The sequence below is a fragment of the Taeniopygia guttata genome, chromosome 3, assembly GCF_048771995.1.
Source record: "Taeniopygia guttata chromosome 3, bTaeGut7.mat, whole genome shotgun sequence".
In the NCBI taxonomy this organism is placed as follows: Eukaryota; Metazoa; Chordata; class Aves; order Passeriformes; family Estrildidae; genus Taeniopygia; species Taeniopygia guttata.
The window spans coordinates 62,622,457-62,643,599 of record NC_133027.1 but is presented as its reverse complement, the minus strand read 5'-3'; the positions used below and the strand labels follow the sequence as shown (position 1 = coordinate 62,643,599).

The 21,143-nt window shown below is 42.4% G+C and overlaps 1 protein-coding gene across 8 annotated transcripts in view; it reads left to right on the top strand.

Annotated features, from left to right (window-relative positions):
• The window catches only part of PHACTR2 (phosphatase and actin regulator 2), a 129,481-nt gene that overhangs the window by 37,600 nt on the left and 70,738 nt on the right, over positions 1-21,143 (top strand). Inside the window, exon 1 of one of the 8 annotated variants that reach the window (XM_030268084.4) lies at positions 20,008-20,195. The exons of the other annotated variants lie outside the window; for them this stretch is intronic. Within the exon in view, the coding sequence (XP_030123944.4) occupies positions 20,153-20,195 (43 nt within the window). The 5' untranslated portion in view covers positions 20,008-20,152. Of the gene's footprint in view, positions 1-20,007; positions 20,196-21,143 lie in introns of those variants that run through there. 8 annotated transcript variants of the gene reach the window in all.

The window sequence follows — 21,143 nt, the reverse complement described above, 5'->3', positions numbered from 1 at the left end:
TCCCTCATCACTTCTTGCAACCCCAGCTAGACTTCTTTGTGGTTTTTTAAGCAAAATTTTAAATTCTGAAGGCAAATTCAGCTTTTTTTCCCCTGGTAGAGCAGATAGTTCCCAAGTGTTAGAGTTTGTGTATATCTTTCAGGGGCAGATAGGTTGTGCATCCATTTCAAAGGAGCACTCTCAGGGTGAACAAGGTGAAGGCAGGAGTCAAAATCCTTCCCAGATCAGCATTTAACTACACTTTAGTGTCATTGTTGCCTCTTGCCTGGTCTTCTTTTCCTCTGCTCTGCCTCTAAGCTTTTCCCTGAGGGCAGTAAGTGCAACTTCCTACAGTTGATGAGACTGCTAACTGAGAAGGGGGTTGCCACCATGACAGCTGATAAGTGCTTGCCTGAAAAAGCACCACAAATAAACTTCTCAGCACACGGAAGATGGAGTTGTGTGACCTCAGACTTTCCTTTTCTCTGCTTCTGGCATGCTACACTAGTCTTTTACACCTTTGCTTCTTACAGCTTCTCAGAAAAACACCTAAGTGTTTACAGGATGCAAAAGTGGTACTTCCCACAGCAAAGAATCTATTGCCTGCTACCATGTTGGATTAGTCCCCACAGCTCCTGTGGTCCCCTTCACTTTCACATTCTCATGCTGATCTGCATGCTGTGTGTGAATCTGCATGACTGGGATTTATTTTATTTTATTTTAATTTTTTTTTTCCTTCTCCCCATTTTTACAGTCACAGTGTATTATGGGCAGAATGAAAAAGGAAAAAAAGTATTTTGACGATATTAGTAGCTTGGCAACCATAAAGCTTTCCCATGGCTTTGCAGAGGAATTTAGAGTGCTTACGCTCTGTACTTCCCTTTAACTTGCTATGCACTGTGCACCAAAGCTCCAGTTCTGCAACTGATGCCATGAAAGTAGGTTGCTGTTCCCAAGTCCAGGGTTTGTCTGAGTCTTCTGAGTCAGTTCAGTGTACGCATTGCTGATTTAAATTGCTTCCAACAGGGATCACCTATTGGCCGTCTCATACTATTTGGAAGGGGGAGTAGGGGAGGTACTAGCAGTAGCTTGGTTTCTAGGAACAGAAACAAAATTATAAGGAAACACTTACCTGTAAAAAACTCGGCTTCTTCTCAGCTAAAGGGAAAAAGCTAAGAAAATTTTCACATGCTATATGATTTGCCTGCTTGCCAATTCCCTGGTCACAGTGGATGGGCCCAAAAGTGAGAAATTAGAGATTCTTTACACAGGTATGAAAGGACTTCCCATAGCTGAGAAGCAGCCCCTAACCTATTTCAACTTTTGCTCTGTCAAAGGTGACTAGTCCAAGACATTTACCATTCTTAAGCATATGAACATTTCCACTTTGCTCCCAATATTTTCCTTGTATTTCATTATACTAAATCAAATTCCATTATGTGTTCATTTATAGAACAAGCTGTGTTCTCATGATATTTATGGATGACTGCATCACGTGCTTTATGCAGGTCAAGAGACATTCCAAAAACAAAGGAACAAAGATGATTCCCAAGCACACCAATGCACTCCTCAGCATGTGGAGGCCTGACTTGCACGGATGAAGCCACTGCATGGACCCCATAGAGAATTTTCTGTGCCTAGAGACTCTCAGAGATGGAATGCTGGGCTAGGTGCATCTTTCCTGTATGTATAGAAGGGATGCAGGTATGGTAAGGAGGCAGGGAGGTCCCAGCCTGCTGCAATATGTGTTAGTCTGTAGTAGTGGTGAGTAGGGAGAATACCGCAAAAGAGCTGCAAACAGTTGGTCACACCAAGGCACAGAGCTGACATTTATTTTGTAGCCCAGAGGTGGAGCTGGTACCGCTTTCTGGCCTTCTGTTTATGGTCTGGGAAGCCAATGAGTTGCCTGGGCTCAGGAACAGTCTGAAGTTAATCAAGTAAAGTTCACAATGTACCCCGTTGGTCTCCCTTGCAAGAGAACTGCATGCTCTTGAAGAAATTATTACTAATTTGCCTTGCTACAATTTTTAAGGAGAGTAAATGAGGTAGATTCATAAGCATTAGCTAGTGAGTTTGACATCAGTCTCAGGCAAAAATGTGAAACAGATGATACAGACAGTGAGCCAGAAAGAATTAAGAGATTGAATACAAATAATTTCAATTAACATGGGTTGGAGGAAAAAAAGGTTTGAGGGAAATGTTTCATACATCTATCTTCCTACAAGAGAAGATGCTTGGCTTGGTTCTGATTTGTAGAACCTAAAATGATGCAAAACCTATACACTATGTATCAGATGGGTTCCTCTGTTCCCAAATGCTAGATTTCAAAATACAAGTGTATTTTGGGAATTTTTTCCACTCATCGGGTGTGATTCAGAAGGCATCCAGCAAGAACTGGTCTTTGCTCCAGCTGTATGGTGCTACTGGGACTGACTGGCAAGAAAATACAAAATTATATTTAGGTAAGAAACTAATGCAATCAGTATGGACAAAGGAAAGGCCACATAATCAGGGACAAGACTAATTAGATCACAGTTACATATTGGGAGGCTCAATGTTGAGAGGCAGTGATATTCAGAAATACTTGCATGATAGCATTATGCTGGAGGCATATGTACAGCTGACAAGCTCTGTCTCAGAGCGCTGAAACACTCCTCATGTGTATTTGCAACAATTGAAAGGTGCTGTCCTGCTCTAGTTAGAGCACTGGAGTGACTCTTTCTGGGATACTAAGTAATCTTGGGTGTCCCATGTCTTCCTTGAAACACAAAAATCTGAGGAGGGTTCAGGAAGCCTTGCGACAATGCAATCTAAGTTACTGTGAAAGAAAAATTTTTAACTCTGAATCTCCTTTGCACCTAGCTCTAAAATCCCTTTGCAGCTTTCTAACTGTAATAATCCTACACATCGTACCATGATATCTTACTGGACAATACTAATTTGGACCTCTTAGTTCCAATTTATGAATAAATATCACAAAGATCTCTCTGTAGAGGTATATTGTTGGCAACAACAACACATATCTACTTTAACATGTCTGTGTATATCTATACAAGATTAATATAGTTGTCATTGGTTATGCTGAATCTATTTATAATTTGAAAAAGGAAGGTGACTAGTAAGTAGCACAAGTAAAAAACAATACTGCACAACTTGCATCGGACAGACTGCTAAGAAGGCTGGAAATGAGGGGTCCCAGGTGTTAAAAAGCCTCCAGCAGGATGCTTCCTAATCAACACTCAGAATTTTTCCTTCCAGTTTTAATAAAGGCTTTGTTTCCACTGGATCTTGCTGCTTCTGCCTTAGTTGCCACCTGTGGGACACAATGTGGCATTCACATTCTCTGGACTGAGAGACATAATTCTGTCTCTCAGGAGAAGCACAGAGAGAAGAAGAGAATCTTTATCTCTGCTCCTTTGTTTTCTCCATGTGGAATTTCATATGGAGATTGTTTACCTGAAGTGGTTGCTTGATTGGATTCTGGTGAAGGTTGTTTGGGTTCAATGACCAATTGGATCCAGCTGTGTTTCAGACTCTTAGCAGAGTCATGAGTTGTTAGCTGATAGGTAAGTAGGAAGTATGTGTGTAGCACAGGATAGTCTCTCTTTAAGTAGTATAATTAATGTAATATAGTATAGTTTTAATAAAGCTATCCTTCAGCCTTCTGATCTGGAGCCAGACATCATCATTTCTTCCCTGTTGGGGTTGCCTTTTTTACTATAACACAACAGAACAGCATTGCTGGCACACATAAGCCTTGGCTGTCCTGCCTTCTCAGCACCAGAAAAGCTTGCTGAAATGATGCCCATTATACTGCTTTTCGGTGCACAGGTAGTTAAATAAAATATGTTTAATTCTTTCTCATTACACCAGAGCCAGCACTAGCCTGAGATCCTGTACAAAGCATTCACTCATGTTCCCTGCAGGTGGTAAGTGCTAGCAAGAGGGGCATGTGGGTCCTTTATATCCACTCACACCAATGGAGGGGCAGATTCTGGCATTATTCCAGCATCTCTGAAATTAGGCACATCCTTGTTTCTCCGTGTTGCTGTCAGCCTGGCAATGTAGCTGGAGCTCTTACACAGCTGTAGAGAAACCATGGTTAAACACTGCCTGGGTGTTACAACTAGCAGGAAGATTTCACTGGCTAGACCTGACTTTTAGGTTACTGGTGCTGCTCTTCAAACTGCAAGGCAAGGGTTTCCAGTCTTAATACCATTGATTTGTGCAGGTGCTGTGGCTTTCTCCTGTGTACTCCAGAGAGAGATTGTTTTCTTAAAATCAAGTAATTTAAATCATGTCCTTTAGTTTTTGATATCATTCTTTGTGTGGCAGCTAAGAATCCTACACCACAGGGCACCCCTGCCAGAGGAGGCCTCCTGTGACAAAAGAGCTGGAAGCAGCAGAGTGGGTGGTGGTGAGGGTGAATGCTGTTGTTGGACCATGCAGACAGTGTCTGCAAACTGCACAGTGCCTAAAATAACAAGCAGTTCATTTTGCCTTAAATAGACTATGTATATAATAATACAGCCTCCTGATCAGGGCCCTCATCTGTCTTTCTCTGCACCTAATTAAAATGCAGAAGTTTTGTTGTTGTTTTGTTGGTTTTTTTGTGGGTTTTTTTTGGTTTTTTTTTTTTTTTTGGTTTGGGTTTTTTTTGGGGGTTGTTTTGTTTTGGTTTTTTTTGGAAGGAGAACTAGAAACAAGAGCCCAGCCCTTATGCCACTGTGCTAACAGTACTTTATTCTCCATGCAAAACTATGACCAGTATTTCCCCCCAATCCCAGTTGGTAGGATAAAAGTCCTGAAATACTGGTACTATACCAACAAAAAGATCAGGTTATTTCTGTCACTGGAAAGTCAGAGAAGTAGGAATTAATCCCTTCAATCAGAAAACAATATTGAGTCAAGAACCACCCCCTAAACTGTTCTGTGTCCTGCCCAAGCTACTGTATGGATGAACAGAAAGGGTCTTTCCATCTAAATGCTGATGTTGTGTGGGATTTAGGCTGGAAACAGAGTCCCTGTAACACAGATGACAGACAGCCTCACTACCCAGCACTGTGATATCTAAGCTCATCTCCTGGGAACGGGAACCCTAGGAGAGAGGATAAGCTTTTTCCCCAAACATGCCTTCTTTGGACAGCCCCATGTCACTTGAAAAGACTCCTCAACAAACAGAGTCTTCAGGACTCTCCAGGGCTCTTCAAAAGGGACTGGGAACTATTTCTCCACCAGTGTGAGTGCTAGCAGGTCATTGCTGGGGTGCTGACAGCTGTGGTGGTATTCCCAGGGAGATGTTTTGTTTCCAAGGAGGAAAGCTCCAGTGTACAGGTCATTCTGGTGCCTGTGTGGCTGGGCAGCAATGAATGAGGGGGTTGAGGACTGTGGAACTGAGAGTTTGTGAATCCAAGGAAATTTCAGTTAAAGGAAATAATTTCTCACAAAGCTATGCCTATATTAAGCCTGTTGTAAATCTGTTTGCTGGGTACTCAAATATTGCAATGAGGACCAGCCTGAGGTTTGCTTTATGCCATAGCTGGTCACCTCTCACTGAGCACACCGGTCCAGCTACTCCATGTTTTCAGGATAAATGTGCTCTTGGTGTACCTTCTTTTCTCTTGGGATGCAGAAGAGGCTGACTGTGACGGAGATAGCTGCCACACACATGTGCATTCTTCATAGCAAAGGGAATGGGAGTCAAGGAGTCAGCTCTGGGTGCAGGCTTTCCTTGTAACCTTTTGCTCACATTCACAAACAATGCCCTATTGTGGTGTTGTTTCCTGCAGATTATTCTAATAACCACTGAGCAGTGAAGCATGAGTTCAGGTTTCTTACATTGAATTCTAATGTGATAAAACATGCCAGCTTTCTAAGGGTCGATAAAAATGCACAAGAAAGAGAATGGGGTGAGATGGAGTGCACAGAACTTTGTTGTTAATCTCAAAACCTGGAAGCTTCCTGGAAGAAATGGATTTTATACCTAAGGACACACAATGTTTGCTTTATTTTTTGCTATTTTATAACTTGTCAATTATATTGACCCATCTCTTCTCTAGAAATGCATAGCCTGACATAGGTAGTAGAGCTTTCATAAAGGCTTGATTGCAATTGTAATGTTTTCATGAGTCTGCAAAACAGACGACTCAGGGCTTTGCATGGTATTTGAGCCAGTACAAATGCTGATCAAGTGCCTTGCCTGGGAAAACAAGGAGTCCCAGAGCTCCTGTGTGGCTGCTGCATTGCACATGTGCTTGAGCATTAGAAGTCTTTACTGAACCAGCAGACTTGTAGTGTATTAGATATAAAACTTATTGTCGTTGAAATACATTGTAGTGACCTGAGTGAAACAGCACCAAAGAGCAGCAGAATGATGACTGTGTTTGGCAGTTCAGTACGAAGCTGTTGGCAGCAGGCTCCTGACGTGTGCACGGAAATATTATGTCTGTGGAGAAGGTCACCCTCCCCCATATTCTGGGTTGTCTTTTGTCCTTTAGACTGACTCATCTTCTAGCAAGCAGAAACCTGAGAGCTATGTAATGTCATGTCATTTGAAACAATTTGCAGTCAGACAAATTATGTTCAGTGTAAAAATTAACACACAAGCCTAAAAGAAACTTCAGAAAAATTATGGATTTTTCTTACTAAGGTGTTATGGTCCATCAGTTAACCAATGTTGCTAGAAAACTTATACAACCAAAAAATGCCTTGCATGAATTGTGGATCCAGTTGTCTCACATTACTTAATTTGATGAGCCAAATTATTTATAAAACCACCTAATATTTATCATATCATAAGGAAATGCCAGATTTGAGTAGGTTACTAGCACCATACTAGTTTAATAACACTACTAGTTTTATTAAAGTGTTTCATCTACTAGTTTAATAATGAAATAGCTTAAAAAGCAGATTTTTTTTTTCTATTAGACTGGTAAATAGACATCTTTAATATGTCTTCCTTTCTATACCTCTTACAGTACACACATTGGAATTGCAGGAACTCTTGCTGCTGGAACTCCTATTCAGACTTCTAAAGATTTTGTAGGATTAATAGAATGGTTTAACTCAAATACCTGTGCACTCAGAAGGTTATCAGTGATGCTGGCCACACAGGAAAATGTGTGGTTTTTTACCGGAGAGAGTATGCAACTGACTTGCATCTGTTGCACATATCTATACATGGATATATGCATAACTGTAAATATATTCACTTAATGAATTATTTTACTTAAGCACAACCTGCCTTGTGAGGCCATGAGTTAGTACTGAGTGCTGAACAAGGGTTAAGTCTCCGTACCTTTAAAAAAATTGACTTTTATTAGCTCGAGCTGCATGGATCTGACCTCTGACAATGTAATGCTATTTTAAGCACACTTTGTCTTGAATTGAATGGACATCTGCCTGGATCCCCATACTGGGACATTAAGCTTTTGTTAAATTTGGCTTCACAAAATGAAGGTGGCCCTATTTTGTCCCCTAACCAAAAGGTGATCTCTCTTAAGGGAGACTCTAGAGAGGAAGACTTTTTTCTCTGTATACTTTATTAAAAAACCTAAAAAGTGCTCTGCGCTTTCCTCAAATGTTAATCTGTATACTGCACTCTGATTTATGTTCAACATGTCAGGATAATGGGGATGGAAAGCACAGGGCACACTTTTTGGTTGTATAAAAACATTGTAAAATATTCTGAAAGTTCTCAGTCTGTCTCCAGCGATGGACCATTAAATAAAAGGAATAAACACAGAAGGGACCATTGACCTGAGCTCTGCATAATTTACTTTATGACTGCCAGCTACATTCACAGATTTACAGGCACTGGGTTTTATCACCATGTGCGAGTCAAGGTTGTGGTTCATAATTACTGTGCAGTTCATGGGAAAACCCTAAAGACATCTTGTGTTGTATTTTAGTAATTTAAGTGAATGGGATCATGGGAAAACCCTAAAGACATCTTATGTTGTATTTTAGTAATTTAAGTGAGTGGGATCTGTGCTTGAGAATGCTTTGGAGTGCCCGTCATCCTGCTCCATCACCTGTGTAGGTGAGATTATATAGAATTCTGCTTATGATTTTGGGGGAAAAAACTGTTTACTGTGCCACACAACTAACATACAAGGAAATGTCTCAAGTATTCTGAAAAGGGTAATTGTTTAAGAAGAGAAATGCAGTGGGTGTGGGTGTCTTATGTAGGGTACATTTCTTTTATCACCAGCTAGCAAAGTTTTTCAAGTGACTTTACAGAAAATAATGCCAAGCTGGATTTTGTGGGTCATACCCCGCGACCAAAGGCATTTGTCTTCCATCCAGAGAGCCCACTACAAGCTATCTGCAGTGCACATGAAGGCACTTGTTCATGGCATGGGGCTGTGCCTTGCACCCACATGAGGTTCTAGAGGGAGTTTGGCATTGCTGCCTGGCTCCCGGTGCTACCAGGGACTGTGGAAGGGGCCACAAGGGTTCCCCAAGTAGGTCCTGTTTTCAGAAATATGTATTTGCTTCCTTTCACAAGGGGTCTTCTTGGGTTAATGTTTTCTACACTTAAATATTTGCAAAATGCACTGTAAAATTAAGTCCTTTTTCTCCCACTAGTTGACATACCAGTAAAGGTCTTATTACTGGCTCTCCCACATCAGCTTTGCTTTTTCTATACTGGAATGTAATTCAGTGAACCACAGCACTATGAAAACATCCGATGTACTGTTTTGTTAAAAATGGATTTTCCTCATAGAGAAGCTATCTTCCTGAGCATTTCTTCTGTCAGCCCAATTTAATTGGAGTGTAACTGAAAACAATAATATTACATTTACATTAGCTTTAAAAGTCTCTCCGTTTTTGCCCCTGCAGCCCATCTGGCTCTAATGTTGCTGAATTTTAATTTAATGAATTTTTTTTTTCATTTGAACTGACTAAATGTGCTGCATTAACAATGTGCTGTATTAAAAACTAGTGAGAAAAGATATCTAATATTGATGTTTAGTCTTGGTAAAAGCACTTTTCCCAAGAACCACTCCTGGCTTATTTAATATAATTGTTTTAGTTTCCTTATGTGTGGGTTTGCAACTGAATGAACCTGAAATAAATCAGGACAAAAAAGACCCCCAGGAGCAGCGTGGTAAAAGCATGCTGGTTCCTCTGGCTACCAGCAAGTCAATGAATGATACAAGGATTTAAATAGCAAAATGAGACTCACAGACTGACACTTGATTTTTACAGTCACCACGTAAAGACCACATGCCACGCATACAGGAGGGGCTGGAGCAAAGCTCACCAGGCTTTCTGCCTCGTTGAAAGCAGCCCTCAGCAGGGAGATGCCAGCAGGTTACCAGATCAGAATTATGCTACAGCACGCTGCCAAGGGTGCAAATCCCAACCCTTTTTAACCCTCCCTATGTTCATTTGGTCATGCAGAAGTTAAAAAGGGATGATATGTTTCCCAACATCAAGAATGGCTTTATAAACAAATGGTGTGTAAAACCTACTGCAAAGATTGCTACCTCCAATTAGGAGAATGAAAACGGCTGATTCTGAAGGTTGAAAACAAAACCCCAAACAAGCTTGGGAAGAGGAGAAAGGTCCATGCTAGCATGAAATTGGATCTGAGGGTGTCTTTGAAACTTTCTGACATTGCTGCTCAAAGCACAGGGCCCAGCCACCAAGGCCAATGCCCACAGCGCACTGTCCCGTTCCAGTGGTGTTACAAATTCCTGGCAGAGCAGGCTGTGAGCTTTGCCAGCCACACTTGCTTGCCTCTGGCTGCTCTTTGTGAACTCTGTGGATCCTCTTTATGAGGAGCCTTGTGGGGAGCTGGGGCCAGACAGGCAGAGAAGAAGCAGCCTCAATTGGTGCTCTGCTAGTGCTGGTGTGCCTCTGCAGCCATCCAGACCATGACAGAGCCAGCAGGGAGGGGACATCCTTTCCCTGTTAGACCTCTGGGGAACACAGGTGAAAAAGGGGATGCTCCACCAGCCCTGGGACAAATATCAATAGTGTTTACATTTCATTGAGAAGAACTACGAGCAAAAGCCTCAAATCTGCAGGAAAGATGGTCTGCACAAAAGCAGGAGATTAATTTTATGCCTTTGTTTTGGACACTTGCAACTGGTTGTGGGCTTTCTTACAGATCAGCAGAGATGTAGGCCAAGTTGTAATCATGGTAGGCGCAAAAATAACCATGGAATGTGTTAGGCTGGAAAGGGTCTCTGAAAGGTAATTTAGTCCAACCCCCCTGGAATGAGCAGGGCCATCTTCAGCTAAATCAGGTTGCTCCGAGCTCTGTTCAGCCTTAAATATTTCCAGGGATCAGACATGTACCAGCTCTCCAGGCTACCTGTTCCAGTGTCTCGCCACCCTTACAATGAAGGATTTCTTCCCAATACGGAATCAAAACCTACTTCCTTTCAGGTTCAAGCCATTCCCTCCTTGTCCCACCTCCACATACTCCTATGGAGTCTCTCTCAGCTCTTTTGTAGGCACCCTTTAACATACTGAAAGGTGCTATAAGGTGTCCCTGAACCTTCTCTTTTCCAGATTGAACAACCCCAGCTTTATCAGCCTGTATTCATAGGAGAGGGGCTCCATTTCTCTAAACATCTACATGGCCCTCTTCTGGACTTGTTCGAACAGGTCCATGCTTCCACGTGCTGAGTGAGTCACAGTAATCCAGGTGGGTTCACACCAGAGAAGACAAAGGGGATTTTCCATGGTAGAAAACTGTCCAGAGCCAGGACAACTGCTTTGTAGCATCTGAAAGAAGCAGACAAAGCATAGGAGAAAGAGTCTGCTAAGGAGGAGCAGCTGAGCAGGATGCCCTCACACCTTTTGTACCACACTCTCTCCTCCCATCACCCCAAATGTGGAAATGGTACCTTGGGGATAATAACAGTGGGACCAGCAAGAGGTGCTCACATGCTATAATAATAGATGCTGTGTAAGTGCTGCAGATGGAAAGTGGATATTGGCTCAATATTTGCAAAATGGGAATAATAAGCCTGGGTCTTCCAGCAGACTGTTCAGTGAGTGTGGTGCAGGAAAGAATGTCCACCCCCATCTCTTTATTCTGCTACTCTGCAGCCACTGATGAATTAAGTGCACAGTGTCTTGCTGTGAAGAATAAGTGGAACAGACACTGGAAGATGTCTGACATATATTTTGAGGTGTATTTAATATTGTAGTGTTTCCGGATTCCACTAGCATGCTAGGGGTTTTGGCCTCAAACCAATGTTTGCATCAGTACCATGTGTCTCTGGAACAGCACTGCTTACTTTAGAGCTGGCTATGAAAATAGTTTCCACTATAACCCCTTGTTTTCACATGCTTCTTTTATTTTATTTTGAAAATCCTCTTTTGAGTCAAAAATTTCCATCTGTATCTTTGCCAAAAGGTGAAGTTTTTCCCCCTTCTTTTTCTTCAGCTTGGAGGGAGAATCTTTCAGATGTTTTTGAGTCATGGGAGAGTGGAAAAAATGCATTTTCCCAGTAGGATAAAAAAAAGTCCACATTTTCACAGTAGTAGAAGCATACAGGGAAAGGAAACTGAAGGCTGAGACTTGCATTTTGGTCCAGATATTTCTGTAGTAAACCAGCTTCATAGGGAAGGACTTTGATTTGCCAAAGGCAGAGATGATTCTGATTTTTGGCACTTAATCATCCATGGGTCCAGGTTTGAAACTTTGCTGACATTCAGGATATTGTTCAAGGTAGTGTCTTTACAGCTGGCCATTTAAAAAGAAAAGAGCCAGTCCTCAGTGGACTTCTGTCCTTCAGAGCTAATTATAGTCCAGCGATACATTTGAATTCATTCTAAAATCTAATTGAATGGAGAGGAACTAGAAGAACGCTGGTGCCAAACAGTTTCAAAACTTTTTCTCAATTCTCCCTCAAGTCAGCAAGAGCAAATGAATGTTGTTGAAATCATGGGCAGACTGATGCAGTTCAAAAGGGCCAAAGTGCACAACAAGGTATGTACACACGACTGGCTTGAGCAAATGAAAAACTTCATTCAGTACGCCTGCCAAATTTTTTGTTGGATGTCTTTTCCCCTTCACATAGGCTAGGAAACATCAGTGCAAAACTCTGCTGCCCTATGTGTAGTTACCCTGAATCAGCTAAAAAGCAGAAAAGAAAAATGGGAAGGGGAAGGGGAATGGAAAGGAAATAGGAAGGCATCTAACCATCATGCTGATGAGTGATCCTGCACCCCTGTGCTGCTTTCTATTAATGCTTTCTCCTGTTGAGAGTTGTAGTGGATACATTACTGGTAAGTCCCTTCCCTGTGTTCCAGAAAATCCCCAAGATCTGAACAACCTGGGGGCTGATGATACTGTTGTGACCCTCGGTTTCCTATTTTCTGGCTCTTTTGAAACTTTGACTATGCAGCCTGCACATTTCATTAAACCTTTTGCTTTCTATCATTCAAAACCTGCTCCAAGTGTACATACGTTTGGTAAAGGCATCCAAAACCATGTGTTTATTTTGCTTCAGTGCCAAAAAGCAGTGATTCATTAAGGAGCTTGGAAACCGAGAGGAAAAGCCACAGCCAGCAACCACCACACGTGCCCTGAAGAGCAGAAAGCTGTGTTTTTCTAAGGAAAATGGTTAGTGCAGCCGAATCAGTATCATGGCTGCTTCTCTCTCTCAGCTGGACAGGCTGGAGAGCACAGGAGCTCTCCTGCATAGCTGGGCTTTGCTGCAGCAGCAGCAGCCAGAGGCTGCTGTGAGCCCCAGAGGGGAGAGAGAAAAAACGCAAAATGGAATTGGTCCAGCTGGTAGGAGCCCTTCCTTGAAATGATGAATTAGAGACCTCCAGTACTGTGCCACTGCTACGGTGAACACAATGGAAGGTGCAACAGGCCCTGAGAGAAGAGGTGGAAGAGGAAAGGTGGTGACCTGAGTAAGAATAGGCCTCCAGCTGCCTTCAGCTGCCCTACTTCATTTTCTCAGCTGGGGACATGCCAGCTTGTATCAGTAAAGGGGCCTATTCATTCTGTTTATTGTAGCTACTGGTACAAACTTTAGCAGCAAACCTGGCAGAAACCCGACTATTGAGGAACTCTACACTCCAACGTGTCATTGTTACACCACTGTTTTCCTCTTCCCCAGGGGCTTGAACTAGGACAGGCAGAATGCTATTTATAATTTCTAATGTAGAACTTTTTTGTCTTTCATCATAAATCTGGAACCTTGGACAAAATTAAAATCTGGTGACAAACACATTGTTGATTAGAAAATGTCTGATGGTTATTTTCTGCCTGGAAAGGAAATTCTGTCCTGTGCTATCATGGTGCTGCCACGCAACAGGAGGTGCTGGGATCCAGGAGTCAGTATGAGGCACAAAGGAAATGATCATGTATGAAATACATTAATATCAAGAGTTCTTGCAACTAACAGTCATAAACATGTAGAAGAGTTTCTGAAAATTCAGGGTTTAAAATTTAAACCAGGACTGTAGCATTTACACTATTAAGTATTAGGATGTGACCTTACAGATTTTGGGTAATATGTCATGTCACCTACTCAGGGGTTCTTCACCTGTTTTTCAGAAATATCTAATTTAGGCTTAGGAACATAATGTGATCCAATATGCCAGTTCCCCTTGATGCTTTAAACAAAGACAGAAGGTAGCTTTTTCCAGCATCAAATGAACATTACTTATCCCTTCTTAAAAGAAGGCAAGAGCACACATGTCTTATAACATATTAATTTCCAGTAACTTCAAATTTAAAAACTCCAGATGGGTCTGATTAACCTCTCATTTTTTCACTTTCATAATATTACACAAGTAGTTCCCCAAAATCTGCCTGACACCACTTCTACTACTTATATCAGAAGTCTTTAGGCAGCTGATAATTTTTAAAACAATAGATGTGAACGTAATAGTACTCCCAATAATTAGTGAAATACTCTGAATCTGTGAAAAAATGAAGGTTCCTGCATAGGCCAGGCTTGATGAAGTGAAGGGAGGAAACTGACTCCAGATCATCACAAGCAAAGTAAACAAACAGGAACAAGTGTGGCATGGAGGGAAAGGTCTAAAATCTCAGAGGGATTTAAAGTTTTAGAATTTGCCTTTAAAGAAGATTAGGGAAAGAAAACACCTTTGAAAGATATTGTGGAACAGAACTGGCAGGGGATGAAGCATGTAGAAGTTGAAATGTAGGAAGAAAGCACAATGTGAGTGTAGGGCAGTTTCTGAAGCTGAGAAATATGCACAGGAGATGCACAGTAGATCTGCTCTTCACGACTCACTAAATATTTCTGTTGGGACCATTTTCTTTCTACTTTCTGCCTTTCAACCACACACAGTATGCAAATTACTTTAAAAGTCCAGTGTGTACAGTACCATAGAAACTACAATCTGTTACGAAAATGACAGTGGAGATTTTTCAACATACTTTCATTCTTCAAGTCTGCAGAAGTCATTCCTAGAACAACTTGCTAAGTAGCTACTTAATATAGGAAAGAGCAATGTTAAGTTAAAGGGTGCAACATAAGAAAGCCACAGATCAGATAATAAAACCACACAAACAGATCCATAAGCATTCATTACTAACCATTTAAAACCATATTGATGTGTTTTTATGCAAGTTTCTTCCAGGCACAGGTAAAATTCCTGAGTCAGAGGGCACAAAGAGACGTCCACGGCTGAGGGCACCTAGCATACAGCCTGGGTAATAAATTATTGAACTTCTGTTGCCATGAATTGTTTACTTGCTTCCCAGTGTTCAAAATAGGCTTGCAAACCGTTATGGTGAATAATTTAGAGTAGCAAACAGGTTTGCAAGTGCAGAACCTATTTGGAGAGAATTTGTGAGCAGAAAGAAAACCCATCTGTGCCAAAGCACCAGGAATGGGATTGCCCAGCTGTGCTGTTTTTCCTGCCTCTGATGACAAAGATCTAGTAAGGATAAATAAGAGCAGACATTGAAACAGGAGTAGAATACTAAACAAGTCTGAGCCCCTCAGATCTTCCATAGGTGACAGCCTTGCTACCCACCACCCAGTGCAATCTTAATGTGAACAAGCACATCTTATCCAAAAAACTTCTGCTGTATGTTTTGATCAGAATAACCCATATTTGCATATTAACTCCTGTGACCTAAAGTTCTGATCCTTTAGCTTCCAAATTTAGAGACTGAGCTACAGAAGCTACTCTCAATTCTGTATAGTTGCCTTCCATTCTACTATGTAGACAGTATATGCAGTGGGGGTTTTTGTGGGAGGAAGACTGGTGATGATCACTCACAAAAACAACAGCCTCTTTTTTTTAAGGAGGATTTCAGGTTGGTTTCTTTTTTCCTTATACTTGGGCACTGAAAATGGTAGGTGACACTGGTGAGGACACAGCATTGCTAAGCCATTAAATGTATAAAAAGGATGCATAAAAATATTTTTAAATATTTTCAAAAGAGAGAAAATTCTGGGGTTATTGAAAAAGTCTCTGGTTATTACAAGGAAATCGCCTAAATGCCCAACAAGCTGCCTGTATAATTCATAAACATGGCCTCTGATTTTGTTTTTATTGTGCCTGTTTAAGAACTGCATTTGGTTTCACAGAAAACAGAACTAGCTTTTTGCTCAACCACAGCTGATGTTTCAGTCTCAAGCGAAGAGACTGTGGTGGTACCCTCCCTAAACTCTTCCCCTAATAACTCAGGTTCTCTACAGGCAGGTACGAATTCAGTGTCATAGTTACAAACCTTACTGTGACCATGGCTAAAAAAATGGCCTAGCTTCTTGCTCGTGTTTGCTCCATGCCATGGCCTTTGCTTTGTTCGTTGTATCATTCAGCTCTGCAGCTGGTCAGACACTGTGCTGGTCATCTTCCAGCAGTTCTGCACACTGGCAGGAGTTGTGAGTGGGTGGACCACTTAAGAAATGACCCATTTGGATCATTTCTGCTCTGGACGGAGTGCCATCCTCTTGGTTTTTCTTAGCAAGCACATGGAAAACAGTCTTTTCCTGTTATATTTGCCAGTCCTGCTTTATGAATCCTGGGATTAAATGTGACAAACCCTCCTCATAGCTTCAGTGATGTTTAGGGCCATAAATTAATCTCAGTAACTGAGAGAATAATAATACAATTTCACCTTTCTAAAATGCCTCTTTACACGAGCCTACAGAACTGTAAAAACCAGGCAAGAACATCCTACAAGTTGTAAGGGATCTATTGCCATCCATCCTCCCAGTAGAGTAAACACACTGAAATAGACCTGTCTTTAATGTCTTATTGAGGGGAAGGAATTTACCCTTTCATATGTGAGATAGATTATTGTGTGTATTATGTCATTTTGACTTTGGAAAAATTTGGAAGTTTTACATCATCTTCCATGAATAGATCTCATATCAGCCATTTCAACAAGTGAGACACTCTAGTTTTACAAATACTTCTGAAATTCAGGAAGAAGCTAATTCTTTCCCTTTTGGTAGAATATTTCCATTCTTGAGGGTCAGCAGAGTGTCTTTTCAAGAATATTCTTCACAGTACTCAATGAAGAAACTTTGAGCAAGAAGAGAAGGGCTGGGTGTGTAGTATGAAGCAATCAGACATTATTACTCACACTGGAATCTCAAATCTAACTGGAACACAGGTTCCTGGAACCCTATTGATGCTGCTGTGTCCGAACAGTCTGGCATGACTTACTGGCTCCTCTTGTACCCATCAGGTGAACTGCTGCTTCACCACCTGATGGAAGACACACATATTTTAGCATTTTTTTTGCAGAATTTCCTTCATAAATAGCCCTGGAAAAAATGGTCATGGAAATTTTAATCCTGAAATTCTCACTTTAATCTTCCCCTGCCTGTTGTTGTTTTGCTTGCAATTGTGGATTTCCAGAAAGCCCAGAAGACTAAAATACTGCAAAATGCATAGAAGTCTGTTTGCGTGTGTTGTCCTCTTAGATGTTTAGATGCAAAGTGGAATATGCAGCTAAAGATATTGTAGGATCATCTACACCCTAAAAAACAAGTATACCAAATAAAAGTGTATTTTATCTACATAATTGTAATCTTAAATCTCTGCTAGAATAATTTGTTGTATCCTTAAACTTGCAACTGTTCTACATGCCCGTTATCAACATGGAGAGAAACTTAATGCACAGATGAGAACACCTCTATCATACTGCAGAATTAATGTCTACAGATAACCAAATATTAAATGTGTGTATTTTGTGTGGATGCTCACATGTGAATGTCAGTATGATGTTAGAATCCCTTCTGTGTGGAGGCAATTACACAAATATAGCTCTATGTATATGAAATGCAATATATCTTTCAACATCTCAGTTTCCCTTACCATTCATAGAAAAGAAAGTCATCACCATCAGTTAACTTAGGAAGAAAAAACCAGAAACAAACACAACTAAACCAAAAGAAATTGGCAACTACTTCAATTACATGAAGGATGTGGTAACTAAATTTCATTTATTTAGCTCACAAATTGGCTTTGAAGACTTTATTACGTCACGTGAATCATTGCAGACAGATGGTATACACTTTTGCATTGTAAACTGGGCCTTTACGCAGGAGGAGAACACAATTTCCTTTGATAAAATTAATGAGATTCACCAGAGGCAGACAGGAAAACTTTTATGTTCCTGTTTACAAGTGACTCCAAAGAGGTGACTCAAGTTTCTCAAAGCAAACTCTTTAAAAATAATTTTTCGACGTAAGAAAAATTAACGTGCGAAATTGCATGCAAAAAAAAAAAAAATCCTGAGAAATTAAGGACAGAAGTTTTCTAATACAATAAACCACCCTTCTGGAAGCCTTTCCTTGGGTTGACAAAGGGACCATTAGGCCATCTGCTTTGCCCTTGGCTCCCACTGCACAATTCAGCCTGGTTCTCTACATAAGCCCCACTCAGTCGTCTTCAACACCATGCTTTGTATGGACCCTGGATTTGGGGTGTCAGTCCTTTCTTCAGTGCTTGAACATCCAGGAGTGTTGCAATGCTGTTCTTTCCTTGTAAGGGCACTGATGAGTTAAAATGCAACATCTTTCCCAAATGTATTGGCTTTTTCTGCACCTTTTGTTGGAGACCACTTTCTGCAGTTTCCAACTTATCTTGTGGATCTCTTTGCAGCTCTCTCACATCACACATCATCTTTTTAAGGGAGAGACAACAACACTGCATATGGGACAGCACCTTTTGTCTGATAAAAAGCACAATGATGCAATGGGATTTCTACCTACCCTTTTCTACTTGCACAGGTGTATGTACATGCCTGTCTCTTTTCCACCAGCACTAGCTCACTAGGAGCTCATGTTGAATTTCTCCAAGCTCCTACATGGAGTGACTTTCAAAGATACATTTCTTGGCCATGTAGGTTGCGTTGTTCCATCCTGCAAGTCTGACTTTTTTTCTCATTTTGACCCTATTAAAGCTTGTTTGAAAGACCTGAGTTTGTTAAATAATCCAGATAACTCTGTGACTGCCTTGTTCTCATTACCACTCTGTTAATATTTACTCTGTCTAAAATTGCTGCCAGTGGTGATTTATTTAGTCTTTTTAAAGCTGTTTGAAAAAATACTTCTCTAGGTTTCTGATGAAAGCTCTGAAGAGCCTCCCTGCAGCTCACCAACATCTTCATTAAATGCTGGTGCTGCTTGGACAATTGATCTGCTTTTCATTTAGCTCTTCATCTGTTTGTGCTTTATTAATTTTGTGCTGTACTCACTTTTTGTCTCTTACTAAATCAAGTACCTAGTAGAAGTCTATTACACTCAAGCCTCTGGCAATTTAATGCATAATCATATAAAACGAGGAAATAAAAGAGCTGTTTACCAGGACCTATTTTCTATAAAAAACCATGAAGACTAGCATTAGTTATCATCCATGTATCAGCTGACAATCACAATTCTTCTGCCTACCACACAGGCAGCAGCAACTCCTTGTGCTCCCTTTGTGTCCTTGGTACGGGCCTCACACTAACACACTTCTCCATCCTTGAAACACCACCACAGTGCCAACACACGCAAAGATCAGCTAGCCAGACATCACTTCAACCCCTCTAGGATTTTGTTCTAAGATTTCCAGACCACTGGGAAATTGTAATTTCACCATGTCTTGTTAATAGATGTTATTTAGGTGAGCCTCAAGTGTCCTCCTGTGATATATGTGCATCTCCCTGCTTATTTCTAGATACTGCATAGTAATAGCTATTAGGTGCTCACGTTTTTGGGGTGTTTTATTTTTTATTTTATGTTTTCTCTATTTTTTCACCAGTGGTAACAGTTGCTTGTTAGCCCTAGCATTAAGCTTGTATCACTGCTTGGATGATACTCGTGCTTTAAGGAAAAAGAATTAATAATTTTTTAGTTTTGCTCTAGAGCTATATGCACAACGTCTTTTTTCCCCCATCTTCCTCATAAGTTTATCCCATTGATTATCCCTTCTTGTCATCTGTTACGGCTGGATACCACTGTCTTTCTTTCTTTCAAAACCAAAAGCAGTCCTGTCTGTCTTCGATTATGTACCTGGGTGTGTGGCGAGCGTCGGGCACTTTTCCAGACCTCAGCCACAGCCAAACGAGCCTGGTCAGGATCCCATGCCCTGCCCGGGCGCTCCTCTTCCACTCGTGACAGCAGCGCAGCCTGAAGACGGCTCCCGGCTGTAAGGCACCTCAAGCAGGGCGATGGGATCGCTGCCTGCGGCTGCCTCAAGTTTCCCCTGTACCTTCAGAGAGGATGAGAAGGGGTGGGAATAACTCCGTGTCTGGACTAAGGCTTTGGAGCAGGGCGGGAGTAGGCAGGGACCGGGACGCCAGCAGCGCGGGAAGCGCCGCTAGTTGCGCACCGTCCTTCCCAAACTCCATGTAGCTAAAGGGGGCTTTTCTGTCTTTGATTTTTTAAAATTTTTTTTAATTTATTAAAGACCTCTGCGACCCCGGCGCTGTCCCGCGCGGGGCCGGCGCGGGAGCGGCGCGCAGCCCCCGGCCGGGCGGGGCCGGGGCGGTGCGGGGCGGAGCGGGGCGGGGGCGAGGGGCCGGGGCCGCGGCGGTGCCGGGCAGCTCGGCGGGATGACAGGCGGCAGCCGCCGGCCCGCCGCCGGAGCAGCCGCCCCCCGCCAGCCGGCGGGGAGCGCGGGCCCGGCCAGCACCGGGATGAGCCCTCGGGAGCAGCCGCGGCGGAGGCTGCGCGCCCCGCGGGCGGCGTGAGCGCCTCCCGGCCAAGCCATGGGCCAGACCTCGGTCTCCACGCTGCCCGAGCCGGCCGGCGGTGAGTACCGGAGGCGGCGCGGGGCGGGGGGCTCCCGCCGGGGGTCCGTGGTGGCGGCGGGGGAGCCGCGGTCCCGGGGCCGCCGCCGCTGCCCCGGTTCCTTCGGAGCCGGCGGAACGGGACGGGCGGTCGCTCCCGGCGCTGCGCTGCCCAGCTCGGCGGCCCCCGGAGGGCGAGAGGCTCCGCCGTGCCTCCCGCCTTCCCCGGGGCTCAGGGCTCCTTCTTTCCCCGTTATTAAATAAATAAGTACGAAGGCTTCCCCTTCGTAGGGAAAGGGAAGGAGCTCTGGCACTTCGCCCAGGAGCGCGGCTAGTAACCCGCCCAGCTGGTCGCTTTTAGCTCCAGGACATTTTATGTGTAAGCAGACTGTTGGAAATAAATAAATAGCGTGTGAGTGGAACTGTTTCGGGTCCTTTCCCCCACCACCCCCATCCCCCCAATAAAGCAGTTCTGACTGTTTGCAACTTTTTGAAGGTAGCACGAGCTTCTTGGGAATGTTGTTAAGACAACCCGGTGTGTTTTAGTTACTGAAAAACATAGTGGGTCTCTTCCCACAATAATAGGATGTAGAATGTAAATTAACTTCAGTGAGATTTGAAGTTTCCTGCGAAATTCCTGCATGCCTTTTTTTTTCTTCAGCGCCTGTTTCCTTTACATCCCTTAAAAAACCCAAACAAACAAACAAACAAAAAAACCCAACCAACAAAATCCTATTGGACTTTAATGCTGAAGACTGAACTTTATTGTTAATTTGCTTGTTGTTGTTAATGTGGGAATGTTTGTCAAATAGGAGATGTGTGACAAGTTTTTTCTTTTCCTCTTTTATTTTTCCTTCATTGCTGTTTCAGAGAATAGTTTTAGTATTAGCACATAGTTTTCAGACAAACTAGGTTATATTCCTAGTCACATCATCCCAGTCAAAACCTTGAATAATTTTCTCACCTGTCA